At 41.6% G+C, this 11923-nt stretch overlaps 2 protein-coding genes across 3 annotated transcripts; one reads left to right on the top strand and one right to left on the bottom strand.

Annotated features, from left to right (window-relative positions):
- Positions 1 to 4240: 4240 nt before the first annotated feature.
- Positions 4241 to 9062, bottom strand: LOC112279982 (uncharacterized). 2 transcript variants are annotated; one of them, XM_090255769.1, is made up of 5 exons: positions 8027 to 9062; positions 6080 to 6879; positions 5775 to 5851; positions 5580 to 5625; positions 4241 to 5432 (listed from the first exon to the last, which is right to left on the bottom strand). In XM_090255769.1, the coding sequence occupies exons 2-5, from the start codon at positions 6321 to 6323 to the stop codon at positions 4804 to 4806; spliced, it is 996 nt and encodes a 331-aa protein (XP_090111895.1). In that variant the 5' UTR covers positions 6324 to 6879; positions 8027 to 9062; the 3' UTR covers positions 4241 to 4803. The 2 variants fall into 2 exon arrangements, with proteins under 2 accessions (XP_090111895.1, XP_024370607.1); XM_024514839.3 differs by lacking the exon at positions 8027 to 9062 and adding an exon at positions 7052 to 7307.
- An 874-nt stretch (positions 9063 to 9936) lies between these two features.
- Positions 9937 to 11715, top strand: LOC112280025 (uncharacterized). Its single transcript, XM_024514937.3, has 4 exons — positions 9937 to 10347; positions 10753 to 10784; positions 11038 to 11219; positions 11333 to 11715. Exons 1-4 carry the CDS (start codon positions 10127 to 10129, stop codon positions 11531 to 11533), a joined length of 636 nt encoding a protein of 211 aa, XP_024370705.1. The 5' UTR covers positions 9937 to 10126; the 3' UTR covers positions 11534 to 11715.
- Positions 11716 to 11923: the final 208 nt, after the last annotated feature.

Here is an 11923-nt window from a genome sequence, read left to right as displayed (position 1 = left end):
CATGGATCTTGAGTAGTAAATGATGGTCATTGGATTTTAAGACATAGGTCATTGTAATAGATAGCTCCCTCGGCTTTTCAAATACTCCAAAGGTTTCAAGAGCCTCCGATTTCTATTAATTAGTCATTCTATTTTTTGAGTTTTGACATGAAATATTTTATGGTTGTAGATTTTGGTATTAGCTTTCCAAGATAAGGGTCGCTTGATTTGGAGTAAGGGCGAAATTTTGGTAGAATTTTGGGTGCATGGGGGTTGCCTGCCTTGGTAGCTTAAATCATTCACCTTTAGAAAGGAGTTTCTCACTGCCTCCTAATTGGATTATTTTGAAATTTTGTAAGTAAGTGAAACTTCAAGCTGAGCTTCTAATGACATAAATTGTTTTGAATTTGAAGATGAAATGAATTTTTGGTTAATTTCCAAGTGGAGGGAGGTTGCCTGCAGTGGCAGTCTTAGTCATTCAACTTTGAAGGAGTATTTCTTGTGGCTTAGATATTGGATTGAATTTAATTTTTTTGGAGCAGGAGCGCCTTTAAATTAAATTTGAAAAAAATTAAAAATAATTCAATTTAAAGCTAATGAAATTTTTTGAAAAATTTTGAAGTAGAAAAGGTTTGATACTCTTAATTCTTGGGTATTATCAATTTTACCTTTGCTTTTATCTCTCTTAGTTCTACTTTTACTTTTTTTCTTTCAATAATTTGTAACTTTTATTTTTTTAATTTTTAACTTTTAACCTTTAATCTTCTTTTACTTACTTTTAACTTTTATTTTTAATCTTTAAGCTTCTTTCTTTTATTTTTAATTTTTACTTTTAACTTAATCTTTAAAAAATTATTTTTATTAAAGATTAATGGTAATAACTTAATCAATTATTTTTACTATCAATTATTCAAAGAGTAATAATTTATAAGTTTTAACTAATTAATTATTTATTTATTCTAATTAATTATAAATTATAATCACATAAAAATTAGTAGTTAAGGACCATATAAATCATCTTAAACAAATCATTGAGATTTAAATAGAGATCATCCAAATAGCCTAAAAAAACCATAATAAATTTTGTTAAATATTTTTATTAATATTAGTAATCATTGTTTTGAAGGCTTAAAGTTAATTAAACTACAAATATCAAGATTTAAATTAATTTAGTAATTACACAATTAAGAGATCTTCTATTCTACTTTCTAAATTTGTTATGTAGCATTAATTTCATCAAGTAGTGGAATTTGGGCTCATAGTAGTTTGCAACCTTTAAAATACAACAATAGAAGTGGGATAATCCACTCACTTCTAAAACAAGTCAAAAATAGTTTATTAGCATTATTGTCAAATAGTCAAAGTGATGAATCTTAAAAAAAGAAAATCCTCAATACACTCTTATGTCACTGGAAAGAACTAAAAAGTCACTCAAAGATGATATGACATTGAACTAGACTGGCTATTGCTAAAAACAAGAAGACTAGAAAGTCTTGAAACAAGATTAAGGATTAGAAAGGCATTGACAAGAATGAAGAAGGCTTCACTCTTGCTTCCATATATACACTTAACTAGGAGCTGCGTGGCAATGTTGTATAGAACCTCCAAAATGTGTTGACTTTACAAAATACGTATCTTAACTTGCAAGGCAAGTTTTTTGTATGTGCATTATATAGTTAGCTTATTCTGCAAGCTAACAACACATGGTTAACTTGTTGACCAAGTTTCTAGCCTATCAATCAACTACAAACATATCTTAAGTCAAAACAACCTCTATAAAGTTTCTAGGAAGCTTCTCTATAAGGTATTATGAAATTAATCTACTTTTATCTACTTGTATCTAATCATATAGGTATTTACTAGAATATGTATGTATATCTATGAGAATAAGAGTAGAAGAATATTGTATCTATTTTACATATATAAAAAAATATATTTAAGATGTATTTATATATATATTATAAATATGATATTTTAAATATGGAATAAATTTTATATCAAATATGTATAAAAAGAATTATTAAAATACTATCTTTTACTAAAAATTAAAAAGATTTTAAAATTATAATTATGTATTAAAAATATTTATATATTTTACAAATATATAAATATATACATATATGTAATTATATTTAAAATAAAATAAATATATTTGAGATATTAATTTTTTTGAGAATAATTTAATATGTAATATCTTAAAGAATTATTGAGAATAACAAGAAACAAGTTTTATCAAATTTTAAATAGTATAATTTTTTTAGTTTAATAAAGTTATAAATTTATAATCTTGACCATAGTAAAATATCTTTAAAATTTATAAATATGAATTTTTTTTAAAAAACAATACTTTTCACTCATGTAAATTTAGAAAATATAACTTTACCATAGAGAATGTTAAAGTGACCCATTGTTTTACTAAATCGACCCACCTCCCTCGTTCCAAGCCCCGCTTCCTCCGTTCCCAATCTTCATTCCGACCCTCCTAGTTCCCAGCCCCGCTCCCTCCGTTCCCAGCCCCCATCCTTGTTCCCCCTTTGACTCACCAATTGTCTCAACAGTCGGGATACTCTTTCCTGTCGATATCCTATGGAAACTGGGGAATCACTGGGCAGTTCTGCGATCTTTACTTGGAAACTGAGCACTTCGTAAGTTTCTCTGGTTCGACATCTTCTCCCTCTTACACTTCTCGCCGCAGTCACAAATTCAGTCACTCTGTGTTCCACCCAGAATCCATTCGCGATCTCGAAATAGGCACTCAATAACAGTCTGATGCTCAGGAGGCATTGTTTGTGATCCTCCGTCTTGAAGGGGCTTGACTGGTGCTGAGGTAGGGGGATGTACCGGCTCTTCCTCTTCATACTACGAAATCACAGCCATTGCTGAAACTCTTTCGACGGTGATCAACCTTGGCTCTAAACTGGCCACAACTTCCTGTTTCAAAACTTAAGTGACTGAAACGCAACCGAACACTGGTCGAAGAAATTCCCGTCGGAAGCAGAGCTATCTCAACGTTGTAAAAAATGTTATGCCCAACTCGCGACACTTCCCAATCCTATTTTGCGTATGAACAAATACAATCTGAGGCACAATGCTCGAGATTGAAAAGCATTACACAGCACCCAACTTCAAGCAATAAAATCATTGAAAACTGTCTCAAGAGCTTCATGGTAAAGTCCAAGCCTGATCTCTTCTTGTTCCATTTAAGTATCCATGTGACCTTATAAAGAAAAAAAACATCGCTTAAAATTGGAACGGAAACATGTTCTCATACTTCAAAATATTTGAGAAGTGTTCTCGCAGTTGGTGAGGGAGGCTACAACCAATTCATGCAGGAATACAATCAGCCCACTGCTCCAGCCCGGCAAATTGCTACCGACTCTTTGGGCTTTGTGTTGCAACGCAACCACAACGATGGCACACCAGGGCAGGATTTGCTGCTGCTGCTGCAGCAACTCATGTCCCGGGTTCCAACCTTTTGGTGCTCAGATAATGCAACCGTGGCCGCGTTCCTATAGTCCAACCTTGGTTCTACCCCAATTGCTGCGTTGGGCATGACCTCTCTAACACCCCACATTAATGTGCCTGCTGAGGCTGAGAATTTAATCGTGTCTGAGAAATACGGAGATTTCGGGACACCAGCTTCCAGCCTGATGGGCTTGTCGAATTCCCAGTCGGTGTTCACAAGCACTGAGCGATATGGAGCCGTTGGACGATGAGTTCGGGCCGATTGACATGCCTGCTCGGTCATCTTCATTCTCTGTACTAGAGCACCTTCCCCTCTTCTCCGACCTCCAAATTCACTACAGACTCTCAAAACAGTCAAGGGTTGGTACGAGGGCTGGTAACTGTGACAAGGCTGAGAGCTGGGATTGGGATGAAGGTTGGGAACAAAAGGAGCAGGGGTTGGGAACGAGGGGTGGGTAAATTTAGTAAAATCATACATATTATCAATTTACATAAATGATCACTAGTTTTATTTGTATATTTTCAAAGATACTTAAATAAATAATTCATAAATTTATTTTAATACAAAATCTACTAGTGGCATGTGTTCTTGACTTTATTCAACAACCAATATTTCTTTCATTATAAAAACAACTTCAACTTCAACTGCGCTAATCAAGCAACTTCTGTACCTATTGTTCTTTTACTAGTTCTAATTCATCTTTTGGTAGACATAACAATACAATAGAAAAGAGGATCTACCATTGTTTATATTTTGATGGAGTTTTCTCGTCAATTAACACTGCAATACAATAGATTAATGAAACAATGGAAAAGCCGAGGCACACCTCATCAACCCTACTGTTGTTGTGTAGGTTGAAGGTGGTCAACTTCAAGCAACTTACTGCAGCAGAGCAGTTTCAATGTGGATATCTTTGTTTGTGATAGAAATAGTCTACTGATTCCCCGTGATAGTGGTAGGTAGTCACCGAATTGCCAGTGCTATCCAGCGACGAACCTAAGCCCTTCCTTCTACCCATTTGTTTCCATTATGAAATTGTTTACATTGAATGAAACGTTTCTCTGATATATCCACAGCAACTACACCCGTATATCTTAGATTCTGTTTTGTTTTTTTAACTGACTAGTATTGTGTACAATACTGTACACAGTACTAGTCAGTGTGACTACTATATTGCATGCACTGTACAGAATGTTTTACACTTGGGTTTCACAAAAAAATTAGTTCCACGAGAACCCCAGACTTGGCCTCTCCTGTAAACCCTCGAAGGTGGTGAGTTCAACTTGTCAAATCATCTCCCCCAAAGCCCAAATGAAGATATCTTGATTTACAATTTTTCACCTGTACTATGAAACGCTTTAAACCAACGAAATGTTCAACGAAGTTGCCTCTGCAGGAGAACCAGAGAATTGAGGCCTTGGACGGTGGGGTCTGGTCGCCATTGTGAGCTCCAGCACGATGGCTTCCTCAGCCTTTCTATTTCTGCCGCTAGGGGAACAAGTCGCGTTTAAAGAGTTATCTGTGGTAGTCTCGCTGGGAAAAGTTTCGAGGGAGAGTGGTGAGGGCCAGGAATCAGGTCGATAAGTAGACGTTTGGCTGGGGTCGTGCTCGTGCTCGTGCTCGTAACGAAGCTCTTGCGGTGAGTTGACGCTGATGTTCAAGTGTTCATCATTTGGCCCCACGACGGGGACAAATTCGCGAGTCTCTAAATTTTGCCGCGTTTGCCCTATCAATGTATTCGGCCCGTATTGATGCAAAGACTGACCGTCGGGGTAGCCTCTCAGCTCATCTAAGCCGAAAGCTCCAGGATCAGAACTTTGCCCATCCCTCAATTGAATCAGCGCCATAGCTGCTGGCTCGAATTCCAGATTTCCAGACACATCCTCAACTCTCGATGTGGTTTGTTCGGCATCCCTGCCGATTTCTGAAGGTCCCTCCTGCCCGGGATTGTTACTCTGCCATCGCCCATCTTGAAATATCTTGTAAGCTACACAAAATGGTACGACTTTTCATCAGCATCAGCACTAATCAAGATTACATTCAGAGTCACCAAAGGTCTGGAAGAATCGAACAAACAACATCTTCGACCGGTATCTGTGACAAATGAAGACAATGAGAACTCCTGTAAACTTACCAGATTTCGAAATACCATCTGCGTTGATCTTTCCGCTACGGTACATCTGCGCAATAATTTAGAGGAAGATTATAAAAAAGTGTTGTGACGCAAAGGAATGTTTTGTTGAATCTTACAAAATACTTCAACAATGTATTCAACACAAATGTAAATTAGTAAAGCAAACGATGTCCAGAAAATGTGGACTATGCAGACCTGAAGATGACTTTTGACGTGTGCGATCGTAATACCGCTCTTATTCATGTGTTGAACTATTCTTTTCGGTGTGGCTTCTGCACCACAAGTATCACAAATTCGTTGTCTAAGGGTACGTCGAAGAGGCAGTGTTCTAGAAAGCAAATTCCTGTGCAATTGAATCATTACTGTTTAAAAGCTCATGAAACAGAAGAATAACCGAATCGAGGTATCGCATTCTTTTGTTCAGTGTTTGCTCCTCACTTCTAATTGGTGACTTAAAACGAACACATATTGTAATACGCAAATACAAAAAAATTACTTACTGTCCTGACCGCCGAGCCGATCAATTGCTTGCATAAAACACTGGTGAAGTTCTGGTGTCCACTTCAACTTTTGCGTGCTTGTGCGTACATATGGCCGAACGTTGGCCCTGTCGCGCTTGAATTCATCCAGGGAATTATCAGCGCTGATCCTCAGAGTCTGTGCAGAATAGGGGTGCCTTGTTCTACTGCTCACCCTCCTTCCGATCTCGTTTCTACCATGACTCGAATCCGGACCCAGAACCATGATGAGTACATGTGCAACAATCTGAACCTATTCCACAACGGAGACGTTGTGGAACTTCGGAGGATTGACCCCGTAATCTTGTTTACTAAGCACAGATGTCGCTGTTTAGGAAAAGTTCTACTTCTTCTAACCTTGAATCTGCTCTAACAGTCCGCATACGCACAGCGTGAGCCTGATATGGATTCCAAACATCTACGTTTACATTAGAGAGATCGTGGTGCTCTTGCATGTAGCACGAACCGCCAAACAGCTTGCACGCGGTTGAAGAACCGACATGATTTTACCAGATGCTTATGGCAACGGCCACAAAGCGTGCTACGCAAGACACTGCACCGATTTTTCGTAATCCACAGAATCACGTGCTCATCAAGCAACTTCTGTACCTATGTCTTGTGACTGCACCTGCCTACCGCTTCAAGTTTGAATTGGTGTCTGCTTGTGGTACAGAAATCAGACTTGCATACAAGTTGCATACAAGCAGGCCGCACAGGAGGTTTCGATCACAAGATAGGTTCTCGCTCCAGTGCGTGAAGCGCCCTTTCCTAAGATCGATCAACTGCACATCAGTTACAGCCGAGGTATTGAATTTAGTGATTACATGTGGGTTGCGACACAACCGCGCGCTTTCGCAGATAAAAGTTCTGAAGATAATAGATCAGGTCGAATTTTCACACCATCAGCTCATCAACATCTGCAAAAAGAAAGAAGCAAAGGAATAAACAAAGTACCACCCAGATCCAGAACACGGTTATCACGGAGTCAGTCTGCACAAACGTTTCTTCTATTCGAACGTGCATTGCATCCGACGCAGAAAAAAAGCACATCGTGATACATCGTTCAAGTCGGTTTGCTTCGTCGTAAAGATAAATCTCACTTAAATACACGAACCTTGCTGATTTGAGTGTCAATTCGTGTTCTCAAGCCTCTCTCAGCAATGGTCTAGCTAAACTCTTGTGGTTAAACTCTTAGTCTACGCCTGCACTTAACTTGTAAACGGTGCAGACAAGTATTGCACTCTTATTTATACTCTTACAAGGCGTGATCACGCGATTCGGACGTACACAATTTCAATGGAACATTCTGAATGTCTGGATTCGGAACCTACAATTAGACACAATCTCCGCCACACACGAATGAGATGCTAGAGTTCATCACCTTGTACATCTACGAATGAAACTGAAGTTTAGTTTCTAAATTGTGAAGGCGTGTATGTAAAAAATAGATTGCAGCGTTCAAGGCGGTGGCACGCGTCATTGCCAACACACTCCGCGTCGAACCACGCCTGTACAGCCTGCGGACAGACGAAAGAGGCCTGCCTGCGTGATCACCGTAATCGGTGTTTATTGAATTTACAGCAGAGACATTGCGTGATATAAAGACGATTCTAAATCTTTTAAGTGTGCAATAATTTCTTTGGCCAACGTCCGGTTACATGTGAAACAAGTTACAGGAGCAACACCACCTGGGATCGCAGACACAGCCCTGGGACTTAAATTGCGAGTGGCTGGGGAGAAGCGAAGTGGGACACATCGGTGCACGAGTTACAGATATTTCGCGCGTTGTTCTGCTAGTGCACATGTTGTCCCTTGTAACCAATCCGGATTGTTCCAGCAGATAGAGGAGAAGATATGTTCTATTTCAGAAATATGCGTGCAGCTAATCATTGAGCGCAATGTTCACTGCCACCGCGAGCAAACGCCTACCTGCAATTCCCATCCAGGATTCAAGTTCCAGATTGTCTTTGCAGCAAACTTGTAAGCTAACCGTTCCAAAAGGGTGTTCGAGGCGGTCACGAAGAAGACAGAGAGATGTTTGCCCCTAGCAGTTCTCAGAGATGACGGAGCGGTCGGCAAGAACCTTCCACACAAGATAACTGCGAAAATGCGAGAAGGAACTCAGAAGAAAACGACCAAGCAGCTTCCACTCCAGAACTTGTCACGGTCTGCCCGCCGCGAACTGTATATTTAGCGGCCAGTGAGCTATTGTTTCCACAGAAGCTTCTGAAGCAATCTTCCTCGACAGTATTGGGGCGTTGAAATCAACCACAAGCACAATGGCGGTGGAATTAGAAGAGATCAACTTGGCGTTTAAGTTGCTGGACACCGTAATAAAGCGTGCCGTGCTTTCGCCTCGTTCCATTGTCACCCTAATGGGACTCGGTCACTCAACCCAGAATTATATCCCTTGACTTTGTCTCGCTCTGAAGAGTGGGCAAGAAGCTCCGAAAGCCCAAGCTATAGCCGATTTCAAATTGGAAGTGGCACAGAATGTAGGGATTCGGGAATCTGCGGGCTAAAATTCGCAGTAGGTTTTAAAATAGAAACGAAATGTCAATGACAAGTCTGGTGTTAGGTGCACCATTTCACCCCCCACATCCCGTGTCTGTACTTTCCAACAAAGCCAGCGTCTCCAGACTGGGTCCACGCGCGCCTAACATCCACCTCGACATCCTTTCCATCTTCATTGCTTGCATCGTACGCTGGTGCATTCTCTAAAAATTTTGTGCGTTTCTACACAGGGTAAATGTAGTGCCCAGCATCCAGGACCATGTGGTGAGAGCTCGTCGTGTAGGACTACGAAATCTTGACCAACTAATTCGCACAGCAAGGAAGTCCAATTCTCTACAGCTGAATTTATACCGCGAGACTCGACCAAGCATGCTCTACTTTGGATTACAGGAAAATCATGTCACAAGTCATTAGTAAGGGCCAGAGAATTGTACAAAGTTGGGAATGACGTGAACGAAAATATCTTCCGCAATCTCCCACCCCAGTTTTATATCCATTTGAGGGGCCTCCCTTGCTGAATACTCTATTCTAAAATCTCTTCCCTACGACTATCTCCATCAATGGAAGAGCCATTCTGCGTCCCCAGAATCGCGTTCTTTCGCAGCAACTCCCATTCCACCAGCCTCGTATCCACTTTCCGATTCACAAAGAAGCCCCACGGGGTCTACAGTCACGTCAGAGTCCGAACTGTTCTGAAGCTTGTCGGAAAGGAGAGATTTATACTCGAAACCAAATGAATGGCCACCCACACGTGTTTATCTCCGAAACTCAAAAACCCCAAAAATAACGATTACAAAACCCTAAAGCTAGTTTAAAGTTCACTTTGCCTTCATGTTCATAAACTAAACATTTCAAGCGACCTTTGGATGTGGAGTTGTTTAGGATTGGACACTGATACAAACCACGCCAAATCGAAGGGATTAACATGAGTGCCGAAGGCAAGGAACCTCAATGGAGAAATACCGTCTCTGCCAGATATTATAATCAGCAAGGCTACCAACTCATCCAGTCGCGATTGGTATGTCACCCCGTTGTGGGGCCGCGATGTTCCAGATTGGAGAGGAGCAGTGCGTGCGTTCCACCCCCGCGCCGATCGTGGCCCACCGAGATGGAGCTCTTTGTTAACATTCGTCGAATTCAGTTGAGCTCACCCAGAGCTGCTACGCACGTATGTCGGTTACGTGGCGCCCATCTCTGCGTTTCTATCCGAAAACTGCCTGGTGTCATTTCGACACAGGACCACGTAATGTTCTCTGACATGGATCCCAAACTCATGGGTGGCATAAGATGAGGACCAACGCCCCAGGAACTCATCTCCTTGTGCTTCGCGTCGATCGATTCTGAGAGACAGAGTGACCGTGTTGTAAAGGGCTTATTCCATCGAGCCTTGTTTTGTAGAATTTGGTATTCGACGAACTGCTTTTCGGGAGAGAGTCCTCCGAGCAGTGTTTTCCTGAATTGGGCGGCGAGGGTTTAGTTTGTGAGAGGTTTTTGTGGTGTGAGTTCATTAACATCATGGCTGAGGAAGGAACATTGATTCTTACCAGTAGCGCGATCAGTAATGGCGGACGAATTCCGCGCAAGTATACTCAAGTTGGCCAAGGAGCAGTGAAGGATGTCTCGCCCCCGGTGGAATGGTACAATGTGCCGGAGGGGACAAATTGCTTGGCACTCATCATGGAAGACCTCGGTTCTGTCGACCCTGCCGACTCCACCGCCAACCCGTTCGTGCACTGGTACGTCCTCTTGGCCTCATTTCCATAATTCCAGGTCACGTGATTAATTGAAGGAAAACTATCAAAAAACTTGACATTTTCAAGATGTATGGTAGCCATACTTCATCGTCGGACTGCAGTCATAGCTCTGATCGCATACCCCTGCGGCTACTTCAGTGAACCGTTATGCTAGATCGTATACACGCCCGCTACACAACGTTAGGATTGGAATTTTCTACATCCCGCTTCAATCAATTCTCGTCCTTTTTGTCAAGCTTCGATGAATGTGTGATCATCCTGGCCACGTCTTTAATGTTTTTGTTGTATTCGCACTCACTTTTTGCCTTATTTAACTTCCGGTGTTTGACTACGCTTTACTTTTCAGCAACCTGATACTCATTTGCTGTTGCGTTGATCATCGCGCAGGGTAGTCGTCAACATCCCTCCTACAATGAAAGGTACGACCATTCAGCGTGTGTCGGTACTTGTGATCTTAGAGCAGTTAAGACAATACCATGCTGCAATACCTCCCGTCAATGCACTCCGAATACGAAGAGTATTGTTTGTTTCTTTTGTTAAGTTTCTACGCAGGAAACTGTGCCTGCAGTCAGGTACCCTGATCTTTTTCACGCAATGAGATCACGCACTCGGATCCACTGCACACAATCTTAGTGCTTCAGTCGTTGATATTGGACCGATTTTTCTGCGCAGGGTTGCCAGAGGGTTTCACAACCAAGGATGTAGACGACGAGCGCGACGATGCCAGCCAAATCCAGGAAGGTCCGAATGATTTCAAAGCAACGGGTTACCGTGGGCCGATCCCGTCAGACACCGAACATCGTTACGAGTTCCATCTCTACGCGCTTGACTCCGCGCTCAAGGTTCCCAAGAAGGTGAGTTGCACCACGTAGTACCGTCCTATAAACCACGCTACAAACCATTTCAGTTAGGCGATAGCCACATCCTCTTCAATTTTAGCACGATTGACATGGGTTCATGTTTGCAGCCATCGCGAGACAGAGTCCTGGATGCTATGGAGGGTCACATCCTTGCTGACGCAGTGTTGGTAGCCTCCTACGGCACGGAGGGTGCTCATATGGGACACAACAACTACATGGCACCAGGGCAGCCACATATTGCCGGTCCAGGGCGCCCCGAAGCTCACAAAAATAGCTACAACCCCATGGGCCAGATTCACGGAAGATAGATGATATGCCTCAGCCTCCCCGCCGCCGCGACATGGATTCAAAAACGCATGTTTCAGGGTGCAGCTGTAGAACAGAAAACACAAACAGATTCTACCACTGCTTCCTCTTGATGCATTCTGTGGCCCTTTCATAGGTGATTTCTATTGTACAAACTCTCAGTAACAACTTTGCTTGCTCATAACTTGGTGCAACCTCCTCACTATTATGCACGGTGAGTGTGTATGTGTGTTTGTGAGTCTTGTTGCTGCATCTGCTTGGTCTAAGGATTGACCCTCCTTGTGATCTTTCCGTGGATTGCAAAGCGTTCGTCCTACAAAGACAGAATGACTGAAATTAGGGTTTGAAAGATAGAATTGGAATTGTGAACAAGTGAGACGGCTGTTGAGTGA

The sequence above is a fragment of the Physcomitrium patens genome, chromosome 1 (assembly GCF_059467195.1).
Source record: "Physcomitrium patens ecotype Gransden chromosome 1, ASM5946719v1, whole genome shotgun sequence".
Taxonomy (NCBI): Eukaryota; Viridiplantae; Streptophyta; class Bryopsida; order Funariales; family Funariaceae; genus Physcomitrium; species Physcomitrium patens.
Note: the sequence above shows the minus strand (reverse complement) of the source record. Positions and strands in the feature narration are given on the sequence as shown.

What these genes read in the sequence shown, in the direction of transcription:
- LOC112279982 (XM_090255769.1), bottom strand. Translation starts at nt 6,323, where the DNA reads ATGGTTCTGGGTCCGGATTCGAGTCATGGTAGAAACGAGATCGGAAGG. An exon ending in TCGGCTCGGCGGTCAGGACA is followed by an intron (nt 5,852 to 6,079) that starts GTAAGTAATTTT and finishes CTTGTGGTGCAG; the next exon opens with AAGCCACACCGAAAAGAATA. An exon ending in ACGTCAAAAGTCATCTTCAG is followed by an intron (nt 5,626 to 5,774) that starts GTCTGCATAGTC and finishes ATTATTGCGCAG; the next exon opens with ATGTACCGTAGCGGAAAGAT.
- LOC112280025 (XM_024514937.3), top strand. Translation starts at nt 10,127, where the DNA reads ATGGCTGAGGAAGGAACATTGATTCTTACCAGTAGCGCGATCAGTAAT. An exon ending in GCCAACCCGTTCGTGCACTG is followed by an intron (nt 10,348 to 10,752) that starts GTACGTCCTCTT and finishes ATCATCGCGCAG; the next exon opens with GGTAGTCGTCAACATCCCTC. An exon ending in CATCCCTCCTACAATGAAAG is followed by an intron (nt 10,785 to 11,037) that starts GTACGACCATTC and finishes TTTTCTGCGCAG; the next exon opens with GGTTGCCAGAGGGTTTCACA.